Source organism: Olea europaea, chromosome 18 (genome assembly GCF_002742605.1).
Source record: "Olea europaea var. sylvestris chromosome 18, O_europaea_v1, whole genome shotgun sequence".
NCBI lineage: Eukaryota > Viridiplantae > Streptophyta > Magnoliopsida > Lamiales > Oleaceae > Olea > Olea europaea.
Genome location: NC_036254.1, coordinates 7,879,071 through 7,893,025, shown reverse-complemented (window position 1 = coordinate 7,893,025; position 13,955 = coordinate 7,879,071). Strand labels below are relative to the sequence as shown.

The following is a 13,955-nucleotide window of genomic DNA, read 5'->3' as shown; positions in this document are numbered from 1 at the left end:
GAGTCCAACCGTAAGTATAAAGAGGCGGCTGATCGGCATCGACGTCCTGTTGAGTTTGACGTTGGGGATTATGTTTGGGCGGTACTGACTAAGGATCGAGTGCCATCTCATGAGCATTCGAAGTTATCACCTCGTACCATTGGTCCAGTGGAAATTGTGGAGAAGATCAACCCCAACGCCTATCGCCTTCGACTTCCTTCCCATATACGGACTTCTGATGTGTTTAATGTAAAGCATCTTTTGCCATACCATGGAGACAACGTGGGAGATAGTGCTACCGGTTCTGATTCGAGGGCAAATCCCATTGATCACGGGGAGAATGATGATGTTTATGTGGAGGAACAGGCATTGGCATACATGGAATGGTTGGATGGTCGGCTTTCAAAGAAATTGATGTAAATTTTGCGTTTGGTGTCCGTTTTGAGCCCATAACCCCATTTCGGAAAGGTAGCGAGCGTTTCGGATTGAACTCACAGTTTTGCCATGACATATGAGGGTTTTTGGGAATTTGAAATCGTTTAGTGTGTTAAAACAGCATTTTAAGTTTTTGTGTTATTTATTTTCAGCATTTGTTATTTCCATTTTGTAGCCCAGCCCATTTTGGGACTGCTGGCCCAGTAGGTTATCTTTTTTTTTCATATTTAAGACGCTGAAAGACTCCTCCTAAGGTTTTCTTGGTTGTTCAAGAAATAATAAAAGTTTGTTTCTGAATTCAATCCGTTTGGTTATTATTGTCGTGTGTTTGTAGATTCAATCTACATCACAAGCTAAACATATCAAACAAAAATTAGTATATGAATAAGGTGGCAGGAAACTGCTTAAAAAAAAGCCATATGAACATGGACAGATTACTCAAATTGAAATTGAAAATAAGTGAAAACACAGATGAGATTTACTGAAACGAAGTTAGAATATCTTGGCGACATCCTTGACTAATCCCTTATTAGCCCTTGCAAAATCTGTAAATTCCTCGTATGAAATGAAACCATCACCATCGGTATCAATTTCAGCCATCATGCGCTGAATTTCTTCGGGAGTAATTGATCCAAGTGTCTTCAGAGTTTCTCCAAGCTCCGAGGATGAGATTTTGCCATCGCCATTTGCATCAAATCGCTCGAATATTCGCTCGTGCTCAGCTACTTCCTGTGGATCATCGGCCATTTTTTTGTTCAAAATTAAAGATTTGATTAGAAAATTTGGATTCTAGAGTATGTAGACTGGCTTATAAGGTGAGATCTTGAAGAAGCATATGGTAATCCATGTCAATAGGGAAGAGTTTTGCCTTTTTTAGGTACAAAAATTTCTATAGCCAGTGAATATGGTAATGCTCAAACATATTTGCCCGTTTGTTGCTCATCCATCCTACCTTTATGGATTATATTATAAACAAGACTTTGAACCTTGACCTAGCTCAGTCCAAGAGAATTTCAGATCAAATTGAGGAATCTCAAACGAACCCTAGTCGAGTTTGAGTATCCTACTGCTTCGGGAAAAACTCGATGAAATATATCTAAAATGTGTACTCAAGATTGACTTTTCCCAATCAGAATCCTCAAGCCAACATTTAACGAGCCAAATCTCAGTTTGGTTCATATTCATTTCTGAATGTGCTAGTACCAATTTCCAGCTCAAATTGTGACAAACCTGTTTGCTGATGAGTCAAATATCAAGCCAGTTAATGTTTGTCACATCCAGTATGTTCAAAATTTGAATTGACAAGCCTTCAAAGCTCGATGTATTATTCCCTGTGTACAAGGAATAAATTCATGGAAGTTCTACAGGGCCCTCACATTTGGATGGGCCTCATGTGAATATTTTATCGCATAAAATAAACCCTTCACTCCACTTTTGTGTATAATCTGTAACACTTCTGTAAAATGTTCCATGTACATGTAGACTGATTTGATAGACAAAAAATCATGGTAAACATAGCTTTGGCATATTATAAATTATTGTTCAAGTTAAACATTGCACAGGGTATTGGTACACACGAAAGATCAACGCCCCCATCACTTAAGACTTTACATCTCGAGATTCTAGCATGCTTAAAATAAAATGAAATCAGATTTCTGAACCAGGATTCAAATCCTGAACTATATCACAACTTGAAATTTCAGGCAATCAGCTCGACATTATTATGCTAGATCATCTATAATGATAAATCTGTGCCATCTCGGGAAGATTTGAGTAGGGCATTTAGCACAGCTTCTCTAGTTGGCAAAGCTGGAATTGCACCTCTTTTTGTCGCAGTCAAGGCACCACAAGCATTTGCAAATCTCAGAGCATCTCTCAGTCGGTTTTCGTCCTACAAGACAAGGAGTTGAAGTGAATTCAAACACAGACAAGAATTTTAGGAATCTCGTGAAACCATCTGTCTTTATTATGGAAACAAATGCCTCAAGACACAAATTTGAGATGTTCAGAATCCTTCAAACGAAATGCAAGAATTTGAATTTTATTCCTACATTTAGTGAAACTTTTGACATTTTACCAGCTTAAAAGATATATAGAAACAAGTATTTCTGTTACTTCTGAATTATGATTGAAACGATTCATCATTTTCTCATATTTTTGTTTATCTTATGATTATTGTAAATCAGAAGAATGTACCCACAGATTATCTGGCACTTATTTTATCTAATTTAAGAGCACAAAAGTGTAATTCGGTCTGATCTCTCAAATAAAATTGCTCTGTGGCACAAATAGCAGTCGGTGAATTATTTTATCCCGCTTAAGGAATCAGACATTTAATCTATTTGACACCATCACACGGCTAAGTCTTATTCTTATGCTCATCAGTGATATTATCTACTGACCAGGAATGAAAACGTTTCCGGTACATGAAGGGTGAAATCAAGCCGACCGACCAATGTAGAAGTTATGATAGTGATTCTTGAAATATAAGGCATCAAATTTCAGTAACAGCACAGAGTACGTCTATGCCTCATCTATTGCATAGCTAAAAGTTAATACCTGAAATAGTGATATGTCAGCAGCTATCTGCGATAAAATTCCAGCAACAAAAGCATCCCCGGCACCTGTTGCATCAATGCAATCCACACTCAAACCCTTAACTCTTCCATTGAACTCCTGCAAGAGTCAGAACTCCAGGCAGTATCAGATATACTGCTATCACAGGAATGTACTAATCATGGAAAACTTAGGGAGGTATACATTTACAACAAAAAATTTGCTAAAGAAGTGCCTATAACTGTTTTGCAATACAGAAAACACGCATTTAGAAGCACACCTTGGTGTAGTATCTGCAACCATCTGGGCCTTCGGTAACTAGAAGTAATTTAAGATTCGGATGGTACAATTTACGAACGACGCTATCATCATATGGATCTTCCCCTTGGGTTAAAAAGCTTATCTCCTCCTCACTTATCTGATGATTTATGCCAAAATGTGAGAGTACATACTTCCAAAGTAATTCATTGATGTACATTCGGAAGTTTATGTCCGTGGAGTACCTTAATTATGTCAGCAGCGTTCCATAAGCTAAGGATACCTTCTCGAGCACTTTCTGCTGATGGCCACAGTGGTAGCCTCAAATTTGCATCATACGATAAAATCACACCAGCATTTTTTGCAGCTTTTGCTGCAGCAATGTGGGCCGATTTGCAAGGTTCTGTAATCAAGCTTATAGAGCCATAGTGGAAAACTTTGGCCTAGCAAAGGGCGACAACAATCAGCAGAAAATCAATCCAAAACAGTACTATTTATAAGATACCTCAATTAAACAAAATGTTTCTTCCATCAATGTATGAAACTTAGCTCACATACCTTCTTAATCAAATCAAGATCAAGTTCAGCCACTTGGAGCAACATATCAGCACTAGGATTACGATAAAACATGAATTCACGTTCCCCATCTTTTCTGAGCGTTACAAATGCTAAAGCAGTTCGAGCACCAGGATCAAACCGCATTCCTTCATTGTTCACATTGTTCTCTTTCAAAATATCAGCAAGCATGTGACCAAATTCATCTTCACCCACCTGTACACATACCAAATAAAAAGTTGAAAAAGATTTCATCCGCCTGTTGTACAATTTTACAGAATTTTCAAATTGTTAGGTCAAATAATAGATGAAACACTAGAATAACACTAAGGACACAAAATCACTAGTCCTTTGATGGGGAAGAAGTGAAGCCTAAACGGTCCCTTCACAATATGTATTTTTTAAAAATAATACAAAATTAGAATTCAGAATATTCCTAAAAAGTACAGCTAATGTGAAACATTTGAGCTTGTAACCAAACCTTAAACTCCTGAATCAGTTGACGGGATCATAAATACTCATTAAATCGTTATGAAAAATAACCATGCACAACAAATAGTATTATTAACTATACCTTCCCAATAAAAGCTGATGAACCACCAAGGCGAGCTATGCCAACGGCAACATTAGCAGGTGCACCACCAGGAGCTTTCTTAAATGCAGGTGCTTCAGCCAAGGAGATGCCACCTGTTGTTGGGACGAAATCAATCAGCATTTCCCCAAAACAAACCACAAGAGACTCTTCCTTTTCCAATGGCCCACTATTGCTTTCTAATGCTTTTCCTATAAGAAATGAGAACAAGGAATAGATCGTCAAAGAAATTCTTGAACTATATAAAGATATCATCCAGTGCAAGAGCCGTAAAAGAACTGTTTAGTTTATCTTTCAATTTTATTTAACATTTTAGCAGGTTCCGCTTTTCATTGTAGACTCAGACACATACTACAGTAAAGCGATTTGAACATCCATCTTCATGAAAGAAAGATGTGTCAACTTATCTACATAATATAGATTCATTAAGCATCAATTTAACTTCCTATATCAAAACAGTTATGAAATTAAGTGAAATCAAGTGATCTGTGCTAAGTACAACACTGTCCAAAATACAATTTCGCAAGCAATTATAACTCGAATAGATGCTCGCCTTGAAGTCTAAAGCCTGGAAATGAAGCCGGCGACTGCGAAGAAAAAACCAGTGACTTGACTTCGCACTGGCAGAGAACGAAGGGCCTCAATAACCTGTGGGATGACCCAGAAGCTTGACGATTCAAGGAGACACAGCTGAAGCTCGAGGCAGCCGAATGAATAGCCATTAATTCAGCTCAAAAGAAAATCTCAATTATGGGGAACTTGAGGGCCCATTTAAATTACTGTTTGGCGTTAATATTGACGGCCTGAAGGGGAATGTAAGCAGACAAATCGTTTATATCGACAAGTGTTCCAATTCTTTATATATTGGTCATTATTTCGATATTTTTACCGATGTGGGATTATATTCCCTTAACATGCCCCCGCAAGATGGTGGCTCATTTGAGCAGACCAATCTTGAAATCCGTGTGCTCATTTTTAGAGACTTAATCGGATCGAATCGCTCGTTGGAGCTTAATGGGCTCTGATACCATGTTAAAGTTTGGGGTCCATCTTAATAAGGTCAACCTTATTAAGAGGAGTGTCCCAATTCTTTATATATTGGTCATTATTTCGATATTTTTATCGATGTGGGATTATATTCCCTTAACATAAAGTCATTTGTATTCCAAAGTTAGCAAAATTGCATCGCTGGTCCTCAATGACATGACTGGTTCGATTCTATGTTAAATTGTCACATGATAATTGTATGTCTAATTAAGGAACAATACTGCGATGTTCCCTTCCATATTCACCGAAAAATTGTTGCGTCGGTACTCAATTTTAGATGTCATGTGAAATGCATCCTTTCATTTTTATAGTGTCACGTACAGGAATGTGAAATACTATTATAAACAAAAAAACATGTAAAATGTAGTTAGATAAAGATAAAAATTTCGTAGATTTGATAAAAAAAAGAAAGATAAAATATATGATTGAAAAGTTAATAAAACTTGTGGATCTCATAAAAATCTAAGGCTCTAATTGCAATTATTTCTTTATTTTCTCTTTTTATTTATTTAAAAGGTAGGGTAAATTCGTCATTTACAAGGTTTCAATAGTGAAAATGAACAAATTTATTGTTTTTCCACAACGTTTGCTTGATTTGAGGGGTGTTATGTCAAAATGAAGAATATAATTATTTGGGTTCTTCTACATGTACACCGAGTTTGACACTCCGGTGTACCGACCCCCTCACAAGAGGGGAGCCCACGATTTTTTTATTTGGCGTGGGCCCCCCTCTTGTGAGGGGGTCGGTGCCCGGTGTACAACTAGAAAAATCCTAATTATTTTGCACAAAATATATAAATCGATAGGGATGACAAAAATACCCGTTAAATGCAATACCTATGGCTCCCAAATGGGGGCATAGATTATTTGCTTAATCGGGTAATCAGGTCAAGTACGAGTAACTGGGATCTGTCTTGCCCTGTTTAATTTTTTTTAAAAAAATTCAATAATTTAAATGAAAAAAATCCACAAAATTTCATTAATTATATTAGAAAATGACAACTAAAATTATCTAAGAAATATGATTAACAATAAAACCTTAATTTATCAAATATATTTGAATAATATAACTTTTGAAAATAAATTAGTTAATTAAAATTTTTTTACTAACTATATTATTTTTTCACTTGAATGAATGAGGTAATAAAATGAATTATGAAAAACTAAAAGAAAAATAAATAAGTTAAATGGGTACATAAATGGGGCAACTATCCAAACCCCGCCTTAAATGGGTAACGGGAAGGGAAAATGTTTGACAAAGTGAGCCCGTCCTGTTGCCAACCCTATGAGAGGGGGACATTATTCCATGAAAGGTCAACAACCCTCTTCGCTCTTTAAGCTATCCTCCCATTTTGCTTTTCATAAAATACTCTACAATTTCTTTTTTTTCTTTCTTAAATTTCACCGACGTGTGACGTGAAAAAGTGTATTTCGACAAGGAATAATCTACTTTATCAATTTTTAATACCTAGCATTATAGCATATAACTTCTTTTAGTTATACTTTTACATTTGAATTTTAGATTAAACCATTTGAAGAACAATAATAAGTCACATGCATTTAGGCGGACGCAGAAATTTTTAGTTAGGGGTACAATTAAATTCTGTACAAATTGAATACTTTGTTGTTGATTTTTAAATGATTTATACTTGATCTGAGAAAATGCAGATTTATATTTAAAAAATATTTCTTCATTAATATTTTTCCCATAATTTTCATCCATTCAATTTCAAATAATTATTTTATTAATATTTTACTCATCACAAGAAAATTCATATTTATACTGAAAAATTTATAGTGTATTTAATACTTTGATCAATTCAAGTGACCGAAAGGATAAACATATAACCAATATTCAATCAAATAAATAAAATTCGTTAAATATAAGTTAAATTGAATATAATCAGTTCAGACACATTTTGTGTACACAAATAGAATATGAGACAATGCAAATTTAGATTCTAATTAATTGAAAATTTGATTGAAAAGTAAAAATTTATAGTAGATGTGGCAATATGTAGAAAAATTTCAAATAAATTTTAAAAAATTAGAAGAGTTAAGGTTTTGGTGAATGGAGTAAAGGAGATAGAATAAGAGAAAAGAAAAAAAAAATCAATTTTATTGTGAATTTGCCCTTGTTTGGTGGGGATTAAAATCAAATTTTTAGTAAATTTTGATAAAAGTTAAAAAGTTAAGGATTTCATGAAAATATATTATTAGAATTAATTATTAACTTTGATTTCAACCAATATCAAGCAGTACCTATCCAAAAAAAAAAAAGATAATCCCAAAATTTGGGGGGGTCACTTGATCCTGCAGGACCCCTCTTGGGTCTGCCCTTGTATATCATTTCTTCAATCCCATAAGTTTGGAAGTGTGTATTTTGCTAAAATATATTTAGTTATTGCAATTCTATTTCTAATAGCGGGTCACATGTATAGAACTAACTGGGACATTGACCATGGCCCAAAAGATATTTTAGAAGCTCATAAAGGTCCATTTACAAGTCAGGGTCCTGAGCAATTGCAATAATAGGGTTAATTGATATTCCAGATATAGTAGATGCTATTGAAGCATGTGGATCATATTGGAGTTGGGACCCAACATGCAAATAACTTTCATCATATTATTTTCGTGGTTGGAACAAAATATCTAAAATCTGAAAAAAATCTAATCAATATTATTAGAAGACATGATTTTTTTTTTTATTTGTTTCCTAATTGATTTGATAAAAATCTTGAGTAATTACATTACCATTTCTAGGTGAAACACCAAATAAATATATTTAACGAAATAAAAACCATGAATTTCTATTGGTAATTGGATTGGTTAATAAAATGAGATCGGCAAGGTATAGTTTAGATGGCACGCAAAGGATAAAGTCTATAATTTAAATATTGCTTTTAACTGATTTTACGCCTTGACTGCTTTTAACGGATTTACGCCTTGACAGGTAATAGTCTCTATCATAAAACTGCCAAAAGCGTGTGATTCGAAAGCCTTTCTTCCACTCCACGCCACCCCACTCTTCTTTTTATTTAAAAAAAAAAAAAAAAAAAAAAATCCCCATGTGAGAAACATCCCTCTGTTCCTCCAATACTTGCCGTTTAAACGTGCCCATCCCTGATTGGTTTAAAATCTTTTAGAGATCAATTTGAGCAGAATTAATTTAGCCAACATTTGACGCATATAACAAGTTAGTCCCTGTTTGGCACCCATTTTTATCAAAATGCATTTCTCTCTCTCTTCTTTTTAATCACACATTCTTTATTAAAATAATATTACACGTAAATCAAAAAATTTTTCTTATTTTTCAACCACACATTTCTCATCAATTTACTATTCAAAAATTCATTTTCACATAAAAATTCCTACCAAACACCCTCTTAATATTTCTAATAATAAGCTGTCACACATGTTTACTACATTCGATGACTATGACTAAAATTACTTTTTTTAACAATTCTTTTTTGCTCTATTGAATGATAATCTTGCTCTTGTTGTCATATATAGAAGATTTTCTCTTGTTGATCTTGCTATTCTCATTTCCCTCTCAACCCAATGGCGATAATTACCTACAATGGAGCTGTTCTATATGAATTTCCCTTAATGCCAATAAAAAGCTTGGCTTTGTTGACGGGTCATTAAAATATTGCTGCTCAACTTTGAAGTCGTTCCAATAGGGTCTTGACTTGACTCCTCAATAGCCTTGACCATTCTATTTTTTATAGTCTTTTACTATACAAATCCTCATGAAATTTGGCAAGACTTGCATTGTCCTTTTTTTCAAAGCTAATAATGCTTGTCTTGTCTTCATATCCTCCAATTCATTTTTAAGTGCATATTTCATGGAATTCACAATTTTTTTTTTTATTTTTCAATCACATATTTTATTGAAGTGCAAAAAAAAAAAAAAAAAAAACTGATCTTAGTGGGACTTGTTGCCATACATATTTAGAAATATAATGATATTGGATGTGAAGAATAGGGTCAAGCAGAGTCCAGACAGATTTAATTGGGTCTAGTACTGGAGTGTAGAAGGGTTGTACTAAATGTACGTATCAATATATATTTTGATATCCCATCATTGTGTAAAATATTAGGCCCTATTTGATTGCACAAATTTCTCATGGAAGTAGGAAATTGAATTCTATTTTCACCTTTTTGCATATTTGATTGGCCAAATTTTCTTGGCAATTGGTTTTCTTGTCAATTGGTCACGTGACCCCTTTTTCCACATTTTTGAAGAATTGGTTTTCCATGTTTTTTCTTTGACAATTGAAACAAATTCTATCCATTTAGTTGACAATTTTCATGAAAAACAAATTCAAACGAACACCAACAAATTCAAAATTTCAATATTTTCAGATGAAAAATTATATCAATCAAACACATTTAATTGACAACTCTCAGTAAAACAAGTTATAGATAACTCAATTTCCTAGAATTGGTTTTCTTTTCACCCAAATTACATTCTTGTAATCAAACGAACCCTTATATAAATAGTTATGCACAAGAAAGTATTTTTCTAGAAAATGGCAATTGACACAAAATATCCATACATTTCATTTTTTGGCATTTTCACCCCATACCTTCCACATTTCATTGTGCAAAAGGTCATTTTCATCTATTTTTTACGATTTTACTCTTCTATTTAAATAAAACAAAAAGAAAGGAAAAGAAAAAACAATGAACTAATTGCAACTAAAGTCCCAAATTTAAAAAAAATTACAATTGAGTTAAAAATATTTACTTAAAAATCAAAACTAAAAAAAAAAAAAAAAACTTTATTTTTACCTTGAGTTAAACCTACAGCCGCCTAAATTACTGAGGGTTTAACCTACCACCCATCGCGACCTAAATCGCCAAAAATGCTCCTCTCACTAGAGTAAATAATTGCTAAATAAAAATTAATTGAATGGTAGCATGTTGGGCCAGATCATCCCACTCTACAATTCCATACCAAAAATCAACATAACAATTCCAAAATCAGATGAAATTCAGGCCTAAAAGCTTGTCTTTACGCAAGACTTCAGCACCAGTTCCGGCCACCCTCCAACACCCATGGCCAAACTCCATTACAGGCTTCTAATACTCCTCCATGCAAGCAGTTTCAGGGTCCCATATAATCAAGAAACAATTTAAATTAGATTCAATCTCATTCCAATTTGAAGACAGCGAACCACACAATTTTCATCCCAAATTCTAACGCCAACATTGAGAACCAAGACCGAGGACCACCACCATATTCTTCTACTCATCATGGTGAACAAAATGCATACATGGGTCTTCATCAATTTGTCTCGAATCAACCAATTCGTGAAGATGCACCTTTTACCTGTAAATGCCTCTCAACTCCATTTCAATTGAACACTTAAATCTGCTCCAATTTTGCTGGAAGTGATGCAATGGAATTCATGCCACAAAACTTAATTAAAACTTTATCAAAATTTCAATGCTCTCCAATTTGGTGGGTTAATTTTTTTTTATTATTATTTTTTGATTTTTAAGAATATATTTCTAACTCATTTGTAATTTTTTAAAATTTTGGGACTTTGGTCGCAATTAATTCATTGTTTTTTCTTTTCTTTTGTTTTAGAGCCTGTTTGATACCTCCATTCTCCATGGAACTTTCACCCCGAAAGTGTTGATCGATGACCAAAATTTTCCATGGAATTGCCTTTCTACCCTACCCCATGTGACCCATTTTCTGCCTTTTTACGGAAAATCAATTCCTTTGATTTTGGTGAGAATTGAGTTTTCCATCATTTTATTTTTTAATTTTTTTTAGTAATGGAAACAATTTCCATCCACCATTGTAATAAATTCTATCATTCTAATTGACAATTTTCATAAAAAAATAAAGTCAAACGAATACCAAAAGATCCAAAATTTCAACATTTTTCAGGTGAAAAATTATACCAATCAAATAATTTAATTGACAATTCCCAATAAAACAAGTTTTAGGAATTCAATTCCTTGATTCGTTTTCTTTCCACTTAAATTCTTTCCTTACAATCAAACGGGCCCTTATTTTAAATAGAAGGGTAAAATTGTAAAAAGTAGATGAAAAAGACCTTTTGTGCAATAAAAGCTGAAAGGTGGGGATGAAAATGTCAAAAAATAAAATATATGAATATTTTACACAATAACATTAAAAAGTATGAATATTTTGTACTAACTACCTCCTAGAAAATTTAGGTGGACGCATTGTAGTGGATCTTTGCTCTTTAACATAAAAAGTAAACTCCCGTATTAACCCACCCAATTGGAGCCGCATGATACTGCGCGTACGAAACCGCGTAAACCGTCAATATAAATACTCACCGGCAACCCCTTCAGACGGGGAAAAAAAAAAATATTCACTCTTAACAATGGAGAAAAACTCGAAAAGACCAGAGATTTTGTTGACCGAGGCAGAAGAAGTTGAGAAGGTATTCGAGAAATTCGATATTAATGGAGATCACAAAATCTCGTTACAAGAACTCGGCGAAATTTTGAAGGCGCTCGGCTCGAAAACTGGAGAGGAGGAATTGAAGCGCATAATGTCGGAATTAGACACAGACGGCGATGGTTCCATTGATATTAACGAGTTTAAGGCGTTCTATTGTGGCAGTGGCGACAATAAGGAGTTGAAGGATGCATTTGATTTGTACGACAAGGACAAGAATGGGAAAATCTCGGCGAGTGAGTTGTACTCGGTACTAGAGGGCCTGGGTGAGAAGTGTAGCCTCAAGGACTGCCGACGAATGATCAGCACCGTCGATGTTGACGGCGACGGCTGCGTTAACTTCGAAGAATTCAAAAAGATGATGAGTGGGTAGGCCTTCGTCATAGCACGTGACTCTTACTATTTCTGAATTCTAACTTTACTTCTCCGTTCTATTGCAATTTAAAAGTAACTTTTAGATAGTGGTTTCAGGTGAATATGAATATTCACAATCACACTTTGATCTTCTTTCCTTATTATCCTGTTCTATTTTGACTGGTTATGGAAAGAAAATTGTGAATTACTGCTAAATTTTTGTTATATCTGCAAATAGTTTAGGTCAATCCATTAATAAGTGTTAGCAGTAAAACTAGTGGTGGAACTATTGCGATTTGATTTCAATGAACTAAATTTAGTTGATCATTCAATGGAATATGATCCAATAAATCTAAGAAAAACTGTGTGGTTTTTAGGACTTTAATGGATTTTTTAATGTATGTTGCGTAATTATTCAGCACTAAAATTGAAAAAGTGGATTGAGAGTGAGGGCAATCGCACTTATCTTTTGAATTTGTGGTGAGGATATCGAATGTCATGAGAATTATTCTTGGAAAATTCTACTTATATATGTTCATCCATAATGTGATGTGATAATAAGTGTGGGATTTGAATTAAATGTTGGATCCAATGCCACGTGTAATTATGGACACCATTATATAGCACTTCCCATTATTCTTTAGGGTACTAGTTGATGACCACACAAATGCTTGGAGTGTATTCAATGATACTTGTCTAGAATTTATACTTGATGTTGAGTTTGTTCATAGAAAATAAAGTCAATTTTATCAGTTTATTTATTTATTAAAGAAGCTAATTAACTTTTGAGAAAAGTATATTCTTTAATTTTCTAATGTATGATTACTTAATTTAACTTTTTATTAAGATGTCTCGAGCTAACAATTATGATGAGATAACATTAACAAGTTAGAAAATTCGCGTTTGAAATTTCGCAATACTCATTTAAAGGTTTTAACTTTTAATTAATCTTCGTCTTGTAGTAATTTGGCAAATCGTCGGCCATGGCACAATTTTGATTGGCCGCATTGGATCAATTAACGATTCATTAAATGGGCTAATTCATACGTATTTAGTGGCTTAACTAAAGCAACTTTGGAAGTTTGTAGGCTATTTATGTAGAAAAAAGTTCGATGACTAAAGTGATAGCTACTTCAGGAAGACGTGTGTTTGTGTCGAGCAAAATTCTATATTTATCAAAAGAAGGCATTCTCCTTTATTAGTACAATAAGTGTTTGTACAAAACAAGTAACACGTAACTTACTTTAGAGTACATCCAACCTTTAATTCGAGAAATATGGAAATCTTTACAATTGTCCCATTTCAGAGCATGACGGGTGGATGACGGCTTGGCTTTCACTTGCATAAGAGGCCTAATAATTCATTCTGCATGCAATTTATATCACGTGCTTGCCAAATAATTTTTCGCTGGCCATGTTAAGAAGCTTTGTCACTTCCAGGCAGGTGCACTTAAATAAAATATTCTTAATATATTTTATCCTTCTAAAGTTCACGTAACCCTGTTGATGCTACCAAAAATCGTACCTGTTGATTTTCCGAGTTTGATGATTCGGGTTGATCACGATAGTGGTCTTCCGGTACCTGAAACAAAGGCAACGAGGTGTGTTCTCGTCGCCCCTCCGATGCTTAAGTCAGAAAGGGAAATATATGCGTAAGGCTATGTGTTGAAGAACAATGAAAAACGTACCTGAATAATGGCCCAATGTTCTGTATTTATAGAGGTAGGTG

The 13,955-nt window shown here is 34.1% G+C and overlaps 3 protein-coding genes across 3 annotated transcripts; 1 reads left to right on the top strand and 2 right to left on the bottom strand.

The window, feature by feature from the left end:
- Positions 1-826: 826 nt before the first annotated feature.
- On the bottom strand, positions 827-1,223 carry LOC111366460 (polcalcin Ole e 3). Its single transcript, XM_022987216.1, has one exon. The coding sequence runs from the start codon at positions 1,159-1,161 to the stop codon at positions 907-909; it is 255 nt and encodes an 84-aa protein (XP_022842984.1). The 5' UTR covers positions 1,162-1,223; the 3' UTR covers positions 827-906.
- Positions 1,224-1,920: 697 nt separating this feature from the next.
- Positions 1,921-5,193, bottom strand: LOC111367357 (probable fructokinase-6, chloroplastic). The gene is made up of 7 exons (XM_022988178.1): positions 4,929-5,193; positions 4,358-4,566; positions 3,787-3,999; positions 3,474-3,671; positions 3,251-3,388; positions 2,974-3,090; positions 1,921-2,305 (listed from the first exon to the last, which is right to left on the bottom strand). Exons 1-7 carry the CDS (start codon positions 5,095-5,097, stop codon positions 2,150-2,152), a joined length of 1,200 nt encoding a protein of 399 aa, XP_022843946.1. The 5' UTR covers positions 5,098-5,193; the 3' UTR covers positions 1,921-2,149.
- Positions 5,194-11,751: 6,558 nt separating this feature from the next.
- On the top strand, positions 11,752-12,554 carry LOC111367356 (probable calcium-binding protein CML18). The gene has a single exon (XM_022988177.1). The coding sequence runs from the start codon at positions 11,797-11,799 to the stop codon at positions 12,244-12,246; it is 450 nt and encodes a 149-aa protein (XP_022843945.1). The 5' UTR covers positions 11,752-11,796; the 3' UTR covers positions 12,247-12,554.
- The last annotated feature ends 1,401 nt before the right edge of the window (positions 12,555-13,955 follow it).